The 15,890-nt window shown below is 34.6% G+C and overlaps 1 protein-coding gene across 1 annotated transcript in view; it reads left to right on the top strand.

Moving 5' to 3' along the window:
- TM9SF2 (transmembrane 9 superfamily member 2) overlaps window positions 1–15,649 on the top strand; it is a 29,602-nt gene extending 13,953 nt beyond the window's left edge. Inside the window, exons 6-17 of the mRNA XM_079328684.1 lie at window positions 628–752; window positions 1,606–1,717; window positions 3,639–3,718; window positions 3,806–3,914; window positions 4,038–4,170; window positions 4,423–4,542; window positions 6,711–6,768; window positions 7,410–7,569; window positions 9,061–9,212; window positions 10,187–10,298; window positions 10,864–11,035; window positions 14,988–15,649. Of these exons, the coding sequence (XP_079184810.1) occupies window positions 628–752; window positions 1,606–1,717; window positions 3,639–3,718; window positions 3,806–3,914; window positions 4,038–4,170; window positions 4,423–4,542; window positions 6,711–6,768; window positions 7,410–7,569; window positions 9,061–9,212; window positions 10,187–10,298; window positions 10,864–11,035; window positions 14,988–15,055 (1,401 nt within the window). The 3' untranslated portion in view covers window positions 15,056–15,649. The remainder of the gene's footprint in view (window positions 1–627; window positions 753–1,605; window positions 1,718–3,638; window positions 3,719–3,805; window positions 3,915–4,037; window positions 4,171–4,422; window positions 4,543–6,710; window positions 6,769–7,409; window positions 7,570–9,060; window positions 9,213–10,186; window positions 10,299–10,863; window positions 11,036–14,987) is intronic.
- The last annotated feature ends 241 nt before the right edge of the window (window positions 15,650–15,890 follow it).

The following is a 15,890-nucleotide window of genomic DNA, read 5'->3' as shown; positions in this document are numbered from 1 at the left end:
AGGGTAGGGATAGAACCCTTAAGGCGGTACTAATTGAACTTCATTAGACATAGTTTAAGAACCTCCTTAACTGACTAAATTCCAAGGTGAAGTTTCTCTTCATCTGAGGTTTGCATTCAGCATTCTTGACTGCTGCTTGCTGTATATCCTTGTCCATCTTTGGTTTCAAAGATAGTTCTGTCACAGGGAGCATTTATTTGCGTTTTGTCTTGGGAGATTCTGGTTAAGTTCTGAAAAATATATTCATTGTTTTAAAATAGCTGATGTTTTTGAAATGTTTCTGATAACCAAAGTTGTTACACAGTTATCTATTCAGTTTGCTAATTAAATAAGACATCTTCAGTTAAAGAAATCTATTAATATATGTATATAAAATATTTAAAATTAATTTTTCTACTTTTCAATTGTACTAGACCAATATTAGCATTAACTTTTCGAACTTCTGCTTTTAATGCAATAAGGCACTTACTGTCTTTTTAATTCCCAGTATTTCATGTTCATATTTTAGTAGAACTTCTTGATAGAAAAACTGAATGCAGTCTAAAATTCTGTTATGCAGGCTTCTGTTTAAGATGTCTATATTTTTTGATTGCTTAATATCATGTTTAATACTTTTTGTCATTGCAGTCAGAATTTCATGAAAAAGATACCTTTTATATTTTCAACCACGTTGACATAAAAATATATTACCATGTTGTGGAAAATGAAGCTCTGGGGGCAAGACTAGTTGCTGCTAAACTTGAACCAAAAAGGTTAGTAGTTGAAAGTAACTTTTCATCAAAAAGTGATCCATCCCAAGACACTTGCTTTGATCTGGGAACCTGCTGCTAGTGAGAAATGCTTTCAGATATGTGACCTGTATATTACTTCTCCTGTTGATTGATGTAGTGTAGTTAGGACACTCTAATGTCATTTTGTTCTGAATTTGATGGACCTTGATGAACCTCTTCCTATTTGGACCAAGAAAAGATAAAATATGCAACTGTTTGTGGGGTGTGATGAGTGTGTGTGTGCATGCATGTAGAACCCTAATTTTCCTGCCAGGGAATATTATGTCTTCTATCAGAATAGGCCACCAGTGCTGCAGGCTTGACTGCAGTTCAAGATTTGATGTCTTCAACATTTAGGATTTGAATAGAAAGATTTCTCAGATACAGTCATCAGTTGTTCTGGTGTCTGTGTGGCTTTTGCACACTGGTATCTGTGGTACTATTTCTTAGCATCTTGTCCTTCATGGTATAACTGAGCTTGTTGCATTGTTGGTTCAGTTGAAAGTGTTTTTTTCTGACAGAAGTTAGTGGTTCTGGTGGTGTAACTTTTTAAATGTGTTGCTGTTCATAGCAATACTAAGGCTTCTTTCATTTTTGGTACTCTGCTTTAGGCACTGTGCTCTTTTTAGAAGAGATGAATCTTGTTTAAGAAGTTCAAGTTTCAAAAATTCCTGAGCTTAGGATGTGTTCCTTTCGAGTTCTGAAATTTATGAGACATTAAGTACAATTCTTATATTTAGGGGAAGAATCCTTGGTATGCTTTTTTAAGATGAATTAATTATTTAAGAATGTTGTCAGTGAAGTGGCTTTCATTCTGTGTCTTTTCTTCCCACAGTTACAAGCACACTCATGCAGACAACCCTGACTGCTCAGGAGTACCTATGGATATAAGCAATAAGGCTAGTGGAGAAGTCAAAATTGCATACACATACTCAGTTACTTTTCAAGTGAGTACTAAGATTTCTGTTAGTTACCTCTTAAAATCACCCATTAATACTCTGAATTCAAAAGTTGGACAATTAAAATTAGCTCAGAATAGTAAATTTGTAGTTTTAAAACTTTATTTGAACTGGAATTTCAGAGGTGACTTGGGATTTAACCACATACATCACAGTTTTGCATACTAACACACACAGAGTGAATGTGAAATACATATGTGGTTTTTTAAGAGTCACACTTTCCACATCTGCCTAGGTTGTCTGGTAGATTATTTTTCAATCCAAGTTCTTGAGTCTGAGAAATTGTGTGTTTGAGCAAATCACTGTTGTAGGTAGGTGGAAGCTGATGTTTTTCTGCCCTCCTGCTGCAAAAGCTGCTTTTTCTCCAAGGTCTTCCTCCCATGGAAACCTGCAAAAGAGTAGGAAGCTGGTAGTCTTTGTTCTACTACTTGCTATTTAAAAGCAGAGGAGCAGAATAACAGGCAGCTGCAGGCAGGAGTGATAGCTGAATATTTCTCATTCTGCTGACTAACAGGAGAGGGAGGTTTTGGTTTTGTTTTTCCGTAAATGGAGTTTGCTGGGCAAACCGTTTAATAAAGTTTCTTATTCCTTCTCAAACTGTTTCCATGTTACTTTTAGTTCAAAATACAACAAATAGTATAAGAAATATACTCAGAAGGGATTGTATTATATGTATACTATATAATTATATTTTGAGAAATTATATAGTTGGTGCTGAAATGAATTTGTATACTGAAAAGCAAGTATTTCTGGAAACCTGTGAGAACTTTGTAAGTAAGAGTGACCTCAGCTTCATAATATTTTATTGTTTGTCCTTAAAAATCACATGCCCAGCTGTGTGTGTGCAACTATCTTGTGCACAGTGTTACATCAATTAGAGGTAATCTTCTGAATTTCCATTGGGTTGGCAGGCAGGTCATCTCAAGAAGACAAAAAAAAAAACGGCAGTTTAGGTATGAGGAACAATGCAGTTCTATCCTAGAGTCATTGATACTGGTTTAGAAATGTGCTGCTTGCTTTGAGACATGGTTTTGCTATCTCAGTGAACTAGATAACATGATTTTGACTAAATTTTTTAATCCACTGGGTTATTTTCAAAACCTAGTTTTACTGGAAAGCACTCTTGCTCTTGTATGTTATAAATTACTGAAATAACAGCCTGCCAGATACCTAGCCATTTTTATTAATCAATAGAGTAGTATTTATAGTTTGTTTAATAACAATCTTCACCTTAAGTAGCACTGTCTAATCATTTTTCCCCATTTACTCGACAAAATAAAAAAAAAGAAATGTTTTTTCTGGTGTGTTTCTGATCAATGAATATTCATTTTGAATAAGTTTAATCTGTTGAAATGCCTGGAGGAGTAATTTGCTTCCCTCTGCTAACAGTGTAAGTTCCATAGTATTGTCTCCCCACCTGTCCTGCAGTAAAAGCTGTTTGTAATGGGGTTTGTAGTTGGTACTGAAATGAGGTTGTATGAAAGCAAAGGATAATTTGGACAGAGCATGATCTAGACAGTGAAGCATTATGCTGGAGACTGTATAGCATAGCTTAGTTTCTTGATATATGGATTTACATATGCTAAAAAATGCATGTTCTTTCATTATTCTTCATTACATATGAGCTAATACAGTTCTTGAAGGGAGGACACACAATTAAATTAATTTGGTAAGCCTTAATGTCTAAGGAAGGCACAGGTGCTCAAATTCAGAAAATATTTTGGTTTAGATTCAATGGTTAAATCTTACATTTGCTCTAGGTGACTATTATTAAACTGCTCCCTGTAAGGTATGGAACTTGAAATTTCAGTTAGTCACGAGATTTAAGATTGCTTTGCATGAATGTCAACTTTTAAATGTATGAATTGGGTACTAACTGTATCTGAAATTCATGTGTTTACTCTTTCAGGAAGAAAAAAGTATCAGGTGGGCATCAAGATGGGATTATATTTTGGAATCCATGCCTCACACTCATATCCAGTGGTTTAGGTAAGAAGGAAGTTTATGGTACTGAAGTGTTTACATTGCAGTTTAAATTATGTTTTTAATTTATTTTCTTTTTTATTTTCTTTTCAGTATTATGAATTCCCTAGTGATTGTCCTCTTTCTGTCTGGAATGGTAGCTATGATTATGTTGAGGACGCTGCATAAAGATATTGCAAGATACAATCAGATGGATTCCACTGTAAGTCTGAAATGTAGCTCCTAAGATTTATTTGGAATGTAATTTTTTCAGTTAAATGTGTAGTTGTAACAGGCTATTTAAGTTGCAATCTGCTGTATTAAAATAGATGTATTCCTTTTACAGGAAGATGCTCAAGAAGAATTTGGCTGGAAATTGGTTCATGGTGATATTTTCAGGCCCCCAAGAAAAGGAATGCTGTTGTCAGTTTTTCTAGGCTCTGGCACACAAATCTTAATAATGACTTTTGTTACCCTGTGTAAGTAAAGTGGGGAGGATTTAGTTGATTGTATGTGATTTTTCATTGCTAACTGCATGGCACTAGTGAAAAATAGAAGTACAGTTTTGTCTAGAAATTTCATAAAAGCCATTAGAAACAGCTGGATTGATGTAGTAGACATGCAACTTAGTATGCACAGATTTTAAGATAACTGATGTACTGGCTTTAAGTCAAACATAAAGTCTAAAGTTTCTAACCTAATTTCTAAAATTGTGCATCTTTGCTTCACAGTTTTTGCTTGCCTGGGATTTTTGTCACCTGCTAACAGGGGAGCTCTAATGACCTGTGCTGTAGTTCTGTGGGTACTGCTTGGAACTCCAGCTGGTTATGTTGCTGCCAGATTCTACAAATGTGAGTAATAGTTACTGAAAATGACAATGCTTAAGTTCATTAATGTAAACTATCACTACAGAACTGTTTTTTATTTTGCTGCACTGTTTGTAGTTTCCCCCAGGGCAACTTGGAGAAATGTGCTTACCTTAACAACAAAATATATGTAGAACAATTAACATAGTTACATTGTTTTTGATGTAATCATGCCTAAAGGCCCTGAATTGCTCTTGCTGCTGTGTATTTGTGAAATTAAATAGTGTTAGTACTAAGGTCATTACATCTTTGCATCAGAAGTTTTCTTCTTCTGTTTCCTATCACTCTGGGGACAAGTGTCAACCTGCATTTAGTTTTAGTCGTGGCTGTTGCTGGTAACACACACCTGCACCCCCAAATTGTGAACCTCAGTTCTTGCATGACTGAGATTTGTGACCGCTTTTTAGCTAGCTCCCAGATTTTTTGGAGAATAATGCTTATGGGACTGTGGTTGGAGCACAGGGAGAAGGATTGTTCGGTGCTCTGTAGTTGCAGAAACCAACCCCATGGTGTTTGTGCCTCTGACAAGAGTGACTTGATAATGTTTTCCCTCAGCTATTGTGATCCCAGCTATTGTTTCAAGACCTGTCTGGCTACCAGCTGAAATGGTTTACCCCTTTATCCTGTGATTTATTTGAAGGTGAAGCATGGTATTCCACATATAGCTTGTGTAAATTACCTTATTCAAGGTGAAATGTTTTTTGAATGAGAGAGATTAATCTTTTAGACTACTTCAGTTGTGAATATAGGGGGCTAGAGGAGAAGTTTATTCCAGAAGTTCAGCCTGTCAGTAGATATTGGAGTTCTTTGTTCTAACTATTTTGTCATTTTCATGTGGGGAAAACCTGTGGGAAGAGTGTATTTTGTAGGGAGTTTTTACACAGTAGTGGTGATGTGATAGTGAAGTATTTCTAATATCTAAGCCAGTTAGACTAGCAAAGAAGGAAATTTTAATACTAAGAACATTATTGAGGATATAATTATTCTTTATATTGTGTGTGTATTATACTGTGTCTTTTGAAGGATGTTTTGAAGTGTATTGATGGCAAATTGAATCCTGTGTCTGGGATGGAAATACCGTTATTAATGATAAAATTTCATATTTTATTTACTGGGAATCACTTAATTGATACTTGAATGTTTTGTTGAACTGCTAAGACAATGAATGACTGATTCAGAGATATTTTTGTTATAACAGGAAGTGGTTTATACTCTCAGAACATGTAAACATGAATGGGATTTTTTTAATAGTATACAAATAAAGTAATATGAGAAAAAACAAAATGCAGCTGAAATGGATGTCCAGTTTTAAAATTTGGGGTGTTCTTTTTTCAAAATTACATTGAAAAAATGAAACCTGAGTTGAAATTAAATGGTTAATCTTAATAACTGCTGTCATGTTCTACCAAGTTTTTATGAAGAAATAAAAACTTAATTAAAATCACTTTAACCATAATCACTTCTGACTTGAAATAAAGAAGCATGTCATTATGGCAGTGCTCAGATGAAATTATCAGCTTCACTGCACTCCAGCAGGATATTTTCATTTGAAAGTATACTGACTAGAATTTTTATCAGCAGTGTGCAAATTCATAAAGATTTTCTTAATAAAGCTATCTTTGGTCTTTTGGTATCACCACTGCTTAATGCTGTTAAGACTCAAGAAAACATCACTACTTCTGTAAGCATGTTAGTTCTGACTCTCCTGTAAGATTCATAGGCAAGACTTATTTCAAAAAAACTATTAAGCTTGGTTTTCACATATTTATGTATCTTTACCTACTGAAACCTACTGCAGTCAAATGCTAGAAAGCTTAAATTTCTTAATCACTTCAGGTATAAAATATTTTTAAAGACAGAAATACTGCAAATCTGCTCCCTCCTTTTAGGAGATAAAGTGGTCAAAGACACAGTTTTAGTTGGATACCTTTCCTGGCCTTGGTGTGAGATGTTCTGCTTTGAAGTTCTGTGATTAAGCAGGGGGATAAGGAAATCTAATTTTATTACTGAATATTTAGTGTACTGCTTTAAATTTGGCATGATAGCACATTATTTGAGTATTTCCAAGCTAAGTATTATGGGTAAATGGACTGGAAAATTAATAGTTGAGTTTAATGCATGTGTTAATGTCTGTCAAATGTTTTAATATACAGCATTTGGAGGTGAGAAATGGAAAACAAATGTCCTGCTGACATCATTCCTTTGTCCTGGGTAAGTTGAAAATATTGTCATGATTAGGAGAATTAAATTGTTTCTCTGATATGCATAGTTAATTTTTAAAGTTTCAGCTATACAAGTAAATCTTAGATTGTCCCTTTATTCTAGAAACTGCAAGAGTATCATGGTGCTTTTGACAAAGATGAGTAAAAGGCATATCATCCCTAGATTTTTTTTTTTTTGTAAGCATTTATTTACTCTCACCACATGAAAAGGTTGATTAGGAAAAAACATTATGATAGCAGTAAGTTTTAGGCCTGGTCTTTAATTGTTTTCTTTTATTCTCTGGACAGTTTCTCTGACCACACTGTGGTCAGTCTTATATAGTGTCATATAATGTATAACCACTCTGATAATTTTTTCCACTTAATCACAGCAAGCAGTCTTACCCTGAAGTGTAGTTAAGACAAGCATAAATTTGAAAGAGCTTAGTTGGAACGTCAGTGCCTGCTGGAGTTCAGTCCCACTAGATTAACAAAGAATTGCTTGTCTGACCTCCTTGTTTTCATAATGTGTGTGTCATTTGGTTTTAGCAGAGATTCACACTAAAATCTTAAAACAGTGCCATTGTTTTGTCAATGTTACTAAATGTTAAGAAGTATTTTTGTGCTCTAAGTGTGCTGTGTGTTTTTCAGAATTGTATTTGCAGATTTTTTTATCATGAACCTCATTCTCTGGGGGGAAGGCTCTTCAGCAGCTATTCCATTTGGTACCTTGGTTGCTATTTTGGCACTCTGGTTTTGCATATCTGTACCACTGACGTTTATTGGTGCCTATTTTGGGTTTAAGAAAAACGTAAGTGTTTCTGAGAAATTGTTTTTTTAAGTGTATACATGCATAAAAACACAGAAATATTTTTCTATGTCTAGGCCATGACTGAGGTAGCACCTAAGCTAGTTGCACTGTTGGCTCCAGTTCTGTTCAGTTACTTTAGAATCACACTAAATAACCAGTCTTGGTGTTCCAAGGTTGTGACACGTGGTTGGTGGCAGTGATACTTCTCTGCAGCAATTTGGGTTATCATTGTATTTAACTGAGTGACTGCTACTATAAAACAGTGATTTGAGCATTTTTATTTTAATTAGCATGTTTTTGACATATTAAAACAAGTACTTGACTCAGCAAGCATTAGGGAAAGCAAACCATGCATTTCTGAGTTTTGTCATGTATTTCTTGTTCCTGTCTGCCCTCTACACTGCAGATGTTATCTGATCAGATTGCTGGAGTTCTGTGAAATCTGTTTGCATAATTGTTTCTGTGAATGGTTATCTCTGCTTGGCAGACATTAATTGTTTTTTACTCCTAAACCAATCAATTTCACATATTTTTATGAGGGTTTCTTGTGACCAAACATTTCATAATTTGGTGACCAAATCATTAAATAATGAGATTGGTTCTTTTTTTCTTAAAAAACAGTTTACTATCTCCAACAAATAATTTTCTGTAAGTGCAGATACATTTGTGAGTTTTCCTGCATAGGAAGCCAGAATTCCATCTCTCTATAGATCTCCTTCAAAAATTATTGTTTTAGAAGGCGCTTTTTAAGTCAGTTGTGTAGTTATCCTCTTTTTCTTAACCAGAATTCAATGTTTTTTTCCTAATAACCATGTTAAAATTCTGTCAAGTTCCCCTGCATTGTACAGGTGTGTACATCTTTCAAGGAAGGAAGATTTGATAAGCTAATAAGGCAATGTGGTAGGTGTCACTAAAACTTGAAAATCAAATCAGAAAGGAAGTATCTATTGATGTTTTTAATGTAATCTTTATGAACCAGTAAAGATAGAAAGTAGGCATGTATCTTACTGTGTTACATTTTCTTTCTCCCACCATTTTTCTCATCCACACATGCTGATCCATGCATGTGTCTTAAATTAGGATCAAATTGCCAGATTGAGTCCTTTCATTAAGTTTATCCTAGTACAATTCTTGAAGTAAGTCCTGGAAAACAACATGCAGGAATTTTCGAAGGTGGAAACAGAAGTCTGCACTACCACTACCCCAGCTGAAATGTGTTAAATCAGCTCAGGCTCTGTAACAGATGATAACTAGGCAATCATTAAAAGGGAATTCCAAAATATCTGTCATTGTGTTTTCAGTAAGAGCTGCCTTTTAGCAAGTTTGCCAAGCAAGTGTTGGTAACTGAGCTGGGAACAAAAGCAAATGTAGTGTAGCTGGGTATGCACATGCTCAAAACAAAAGTAGAATTTTTGCTACCACTCATTACAAAAAGAAAGCAAAAATGTTTGACATTTTATTTATTTAATTGTTTGATATTTTTGTTTAAAGGCTATTGAACACCCTGTTCGCACAAACCAAATTCCACGCCAGATTCCTGAGCAGTCATTTTATACAAAGCCATTACCTGGCATTATCATGGGAGGGATTCTTCCATTTGGATGTATCTTTATACAGTTGTTCTTTATTCTCAATAGTATTTGGTAAGTTCACTATAAATTGAATTTTCTCTGTCTTAAAAAGAGGTTACCATAATACTGGTTCAATACAATTTAAATGTTAACATCTTTTTAATATTTTGTCGTTTCAAAGATACTCGGTGCCTGTTATGCTTGTTGGGGTGTACAGAGAGGTGGCTGTGATATGCTTAGCAATTTACAGCTGACCTACCTTCAGAGAGTTTGTTGTTTTCTCATGCTACTCTTCTGACTTCATGTGGAAGTGGCTCTGAAGCTGATATATGGCATATAACTTGACAGTAGTAAAGTTTATTAAAATAAACTTGAGATTTTTTGGTAGTTGTTATTAGGCTAGAAAAGTATTACTACTCTGGGGAGAAAAAAAAAAGAACCAAGAACAAATTCTTGTGAAATCTTTATTAAAAAAGAGTAATTATTTTAAAAAATAAAGCACCATAGACTAGACTAGTACAAGTGAATTTTGATGTGAGCTCACTGACAAACTAATCTACTGTGAGGAATTTGTATTCCTTCTGGCACAATTTAGTTACTGGATCTTGTTAAACTGTTTCTGAACCTTGAATAGGTGCCTATACCCAACACAGACAGCTACAGCATTTGACATTTCTTGTTATTTTGGAACTCTGCCCCTTTGATTGAAATGTGAGGTGAAATCCAGGTTCTGCTGAAGTCAGTGGAAGAGGTCATGCTGACTTCACTGAAACTGTGATTTCTCCATTATGTTTAGTCATTTCTTTCTCTAAAATCCCAACCAGGGGCATGCTTTGTCCTTGCTTTCTCAGTATTCTCAGACTGAGCTGCCAAGGTTCCTATTCTTTAGTCAGAAAATAAATTGGTCAATTGTATAGCTGCACAATTGACAGTGTTTCAATAGGAAGGGGAAATACTTAGGGTGAAGGTGATGTTACTACATATGAAGAAATAATAATAGCACAATGGCCATTTAATTTTATTTTTTTTTAAACTCCCTTTTATAGGTCCCACCAGATGTATTACATGTTTGGCTTCCTGTTTCTGGTATTCATTATTTTGGTTATTACATGTTCTGAGGCTACAATATTGCTCTGCTACTTCCATCTATGTGCAGAGGTAGGAAATATTTCAAACATCATAATGTTCTAAGAATGCTTAAAAAAATTATAATGCTTTTTAAATTGAAAATAAGTATTCCAGAATTCAACATGAACACTAGTGCTAGATGAGATGTACTTTAAAAAACTTGTAAGAAATATTAAAACCCTGCACTGGGTATTGCTGAGATATCACATTTTTAGATTCTCACTCCCTGTTTTCTGAAGGTGCTAAATTAATCCATTAATTTTGTTCAATCACAGTGCATTTTGGACATGGCCAGCCTTGTGAAAAAAAAAATCTCTGTGGCTGGAAATAAGTACATCTGGCTTATTTGGGGTTTTAGGATTTTGTGTATTTGCTATTGATCTTTAGGTAACTTATCTCTAATTTTTAATTGTGTAATTAAAGCAGTATTGATTGTATATAGTTCTTCTCCCTCTAGATAAAAAGCCCTACAAAAACTTACATTTGGGTAAAGTCATAATGTAGAAAGTAGCTCTGCATTCCCTAGTAGGGTCAGTGGGCTAGAGGTGTATGCAATATTTCTCACGCATCTGTATTTTTTCTTTACTCTTTCTAGGACTATCACTGGCAGTGGCGTTCATTTCTCACTAGTGGCTTCACTGCAGTTTATTTCCTAATATATGCAATACATTATTTCTTTTCTAAACTGCAAATCACAGGAACAGCTAGCACCATTTTATATTTTGGTTACACCATGATTATGGTTTTGATCTTCTTCCTTTTCACAGGTAAGTCTATTGAACCTGAATTTTAAATTTTGAATCTGCCTTTAGTTTTGCACAGTAAATTCCTTGGCAAAACTGATCTTGATAAAGAATTATAAATTTATGTATTGATTTTTTTCTAGGTGTAGCATATTGCAACTATGCAATTGCAAATTTTAATAGAAGAGATAAGTGACAATGAGGCAAAAGTACTGCTATTTGAGATGTGGCCTATAATTAGGTCTACAAATATGATAAATACTTTTCCAGATTTCATTCTTATGATAGTCATATTACAAACTCAGTTTTTAAAATTAGTTGCATTTGGAGAAGCACACTTGAAATCATGCACAATCAAGTATAAAGTTACAGTGTCAAGATAAAAACTGCAGATTTTATGGAATAGCTGGAAGGAAGAGAGAGGAGTAGAAGTTGACAAAGAGTGCCTTTTTTTTTAAAATGTGCTCTTTTCCAGAATGTATTTACTTTTATCCCAATTGCATTGAAGTTGCATGGGAAGCAGACAGAATTTTTCTGACATTTTTTGTATCAGTCTTGTCAGACTCTTGTAATCTTCACGTGAGCATTTGGAAAAAACATCTGTCTTAGGTGCTGCATTTCAATTTCCTTTTCACTAACTGAGATGAGGTCACAAAATCTTCCATTGTAGTCTTCAGTCAGACAGATACAGCCCTTGTTTAGGGTGGAAAAATGGCAGTGAAAATGCAAGAAGTCTCTTTTCAAACTGATGCAAGAAAGCAGCAACCGCCAACTCCTCAAAAAAATCTGAAAAATTCTGTATTCTGCTCCAGCAGAATGCAGTCCATCCTTGTATACTCTACCCTAGAGCAGTACTTCTGAAACTACTTTGAACTGATCAATGGTTTAAAAATTTCAGGCTTTGTGTTGATGATGACTTTTGATGATTCCAAAGGCTTGGATATGTATTTATGTATAGACACTGTCATTTGAGACCTCCTAGACACAAATGGCTTGTCATCAGAGCTTTTAATGCAAATCTCACTATGACTATTAAGTAGAATTTTCATTTGCACTTAACATAGGAGAACAAAAATAGTGAAAAAGAAAAAAGAACTAAGAATGGTGTTCTTTTAAAGTGTAACAATATTTCAAAGACATTTCCACTTCAGCTAAGGAAATACTGAAGCTGTTTGTGGACTGTAACTGAATGGAGATGTTGATGAACAGGAGCAATGGCCTGCAAGGATTTTCTTGGGTCATTGCCTGTTATAAGGAAGAAATGAGACTTAAGAGCATTATATAATCTCATTGAAAAGTGATCAAGCTGTGTCCCAAAAGTGGTCATTTTTATCTTCTGTCCTTCATTTTAAGTCAGTCTAATGTGTTTTGGCAATGCAGATAGTTTGCAATTTATCTCCACTTTTATTCACATTTCTGTACCAGTTTACAAGTCATTCTGAATGCATAGATCAGAGATTCTGCCTCCCTTGCTCACTTTTTTTTCTTTTTCACCCTGCTTTTCTCCTAACCTTTACTTCTGGTCTGGGTGTACTGATAGTTTAATCGAACTAAAAAGTCCTAGGATGTGTGGTTGTTCAACTAGAAATGAATGTGTACTGCTGTATGCAGATTGATCTTAAATGCAGTGCAAACTTACAAAGTAATGTGAAAAATAATAAGGCCTTACATAAGTGTAAGGTCAATTAATTTAATTTCACCAGCTTTTTCAACAGATGTTCAACAAGTCTACCTGTAATAGTAAACAGTTTTGACTAAAACCAGAATTTTGTTTACCCTGTCTCCTTTGGTCACTCTTGTTATGTTGGATGCATGCACTAATTCTGAAGCAGATTCATTCAAGATAAAGGGGATTTACAAAAATTTTTCTGTGCTGAGGCTTGGTTCAGCTGCCTGTTTGTATTTCAGATACCCATATAATTTCCATCTTTTGCCCTTATTCTTTCAAGTCAGTCATGTCATATGACATTGTATAGAGGTATTAAGATGTGTCCACTCCATCCCCTTTTTCCTTTGCTCATGTGTTAACTTTGAGTTGACCAAGTGGTTGTGCAGCATCTGCCATTAAATTTTTAGGGTAGGTTCACAAGCATGCAAAGAGGAGGTGGTTTATTCTCAGCCCCTTTCAGTTGCTTTTTGTGGCAGTTATGTTAGTAATTGAGACAGTGGAAATGCAAGTCATCCTGTGCAACTAGAACTAAGTTTTCAGAGTCTGGATGCTCTTGGATTTTTTTAAATTTTCAGTTTATGTGTTGAAATACACGTGAAGTTAACCACACAGAATTGTGTGTTCAATGATTTTTTTAATCTACTTCCCACAGGATTAAGTGCAAATTGCCTTTTAATTTGGGGAAATAATCCTGTTTCTTAAGATTGAAGAAGAATTTTGTCCATTTAGGTTGATAGGAATGTAAAAGCAGATTATGTTCAGTTCTCTGAGATTTACTGAAGTGCTCAGAGATAAGGATTTACAGAAAAAATCAGAGGTAGGGTAAAGGGACAGTTCTCCATTTTTTGGAACAAAAGAATGTATTAGCAATTTAGCAAAGACTCCTCCCAAAGGCAACTGGCTTCTCATGTCAGGATGATAAAAAAGCTAAAAAGAAAAAGTCATAATTGTTCTATGCAAACTATTCTGCTGCTGCTTACTCATCTGTGAAAAATTGTCAGGATTGGGGGGAAGGGTTTTGACGGTGCCCTGCTGCTATGTCGGTGTAACACATGCTTCAGGCACTTGCATCCATACTGCATTCCAGGTCATTGATCAGGCTCAGCAGGCAGAATACCGGGAGCTACATGACAAATCTTTGATTCACAGCTGGGATCACAACTACGTATCATAGTAAATGAGTCCCTTAAACATCAGTAGTTTAGCAAGCGTAAAGTGAAAAAAAATGACCATGATATCATTCATGGTTCCTTTCAAGCTTTTATAGAGAACAAGTTAGCACACAACTTTTCTTGTCCCTCTTACCAGATTTAAAACAAAGGATGTTTTTCTCCTCTAAAGAATTGCCTTGATGCTTGTATAAATTAAGGATATTATTTTAGAAGAGGTACGTAGGCAAAAATCAGATAATCTTCAGGGCTTTTTTCCTGTCCTAGTTTTTTTGGGAATTTAAGGTTCCTGTAACAGGTATTCTGAGCTGCTATTTAATCCAATATCATTCTGATTGAGACTGAATTTTGATATAATCCAGTTAGATTAATAAAGCTCAACTATATTAACTATTTCACATTCAAAATATTTTTGTTAAAAAGTTTCTTTTGGACTTATACGAAGAGAAGAGATTAAACTGTTTTTATTCTGCTAGAAGGATGATAAGTTATCAGGGAAATGGTCTTCATCCTTCAATTTTAGTTCAAATCTGTGTATACCTTTTGGCTGTTTTGTTTCAAAAGTGTATGTTTTTAAGGTATGTAACACATGTTTTCAGTAGGACTACAAGTTGTGTAGTAACTACACTGTGGTTTGAAATTTGTATTAACTAAGTCTGTAGAGAAATAAAGGTAATGTTCTAGTTTTCCAAGACCTTCAAGTATTGCTAAGTAGTGGGAACTCTGATGCTGTTATTAATGTTTATTAAACATAATATTCTGACAGCTGAGCAGATCAGATGAAGTGTGTGTGAGTAGTCACTGAGAAAGAGTGAAATGGAGCAGTGTGAAGGACTGGGACTGCAGCATACTAGAAAAACAAGAACAAAATGTAAGACAAATAACACAGAAACATCTTGCAACTAGAGTCTTCCACAGGATCTGTTCTGTGGTCTAAAATAGTGAGATAGGTTATAGAGTAGTTGATGCCTATTAGGACCAGGTACTGTCTGTAATTTTCCATTATCTGATCTGATTGATGTACTGAAGGCTAAGGACAGCAGATTGCATATACACACATCCTGACATATAAACTACGCATAGAAATTAACGTCTCCTGTGTCAGTGTTCAAACGTAATTTTTTTTTCTCTCTTTCAGGGACAATTGGATTCTTTGCATGCTTTTGGTTTGTAACCAAAATATACAGCGTAGTGAAAGTCGACTGAAGAAACAGATGTAAAGAGTTAACACAGGAGAGGTTTAATCTTCATTAACGTAACTGAAAAACCTGGTCTCGTTGATGAACTTGAGCTTTATCAGAAGTATTGGCTTCGTATTCTTTGAGAATGAAATGCACCTACTTTTCCACTAACACGTTTGTATTGTGACTTAACAACCTGTTTTCATTCAAACCTTAATGAAGATCAGAGTTACAATATTTATGCTTTTGTAAATACAACTATACTTTAGAAGAAATGTTAAATTCTAATGGCAGAATAGAAGTGGCTGTATTACACAACTTAATGATACTTCTGATCAAAGTACAACTGTAAATAGGTTTTTCTAGCTTGGTAGGTGGGATGAATTATTTTTCTTTGAGGGAAATGAGAACTTTTTATTATGCTAACTTTGAAGGATGACTCTTAAGAAGTGTTGCTTTTAGTCTGGATGTGATTTTTTTATTTTTTACCGGTGTTACGTCCATAAATATTCTGATTTCTGTGACTTAATTAGTTTTGGTGTTCTTGGCCTTTTAAACTATGTGCCTCTGAGTCCTTGAATTTATAAATTCATAATCTAATAAACGTTGTAAAAATGTCTTCGTTGACTTACTGCATATTATAAGTTCATAAAAATATGTAAATACAATTATATTGAAGACAGATGCTTAAAGATTGCATAGAGTATTTTATGGCATTTTCTATGGTTTAATGTAAATTGACACACATTTAGACCTGCAAGAATTGTGCTAAACAGCTATAACATGGACATGTGATTGTGGCGCATGAGAACTAAATTACACACACATTTAACAAAACCACTCTGCAGCATTAATCCAGT

This window comes from Erithacus rubecula (assembly GCF_903797595.1).
Source record: "Erithacus rubecula genome assembly, chromosome: 1".
Taxonomy (NCBI): domain Eukaryota; kingdom Metazoa; phylum Chordata; class Aves; order Passeriformes; family Muscicapidae; genus Erithacus; species Erithacus rubecula.
This window is presented reverse-complemented; position numbering and strand designations above follow the sequence as displayed.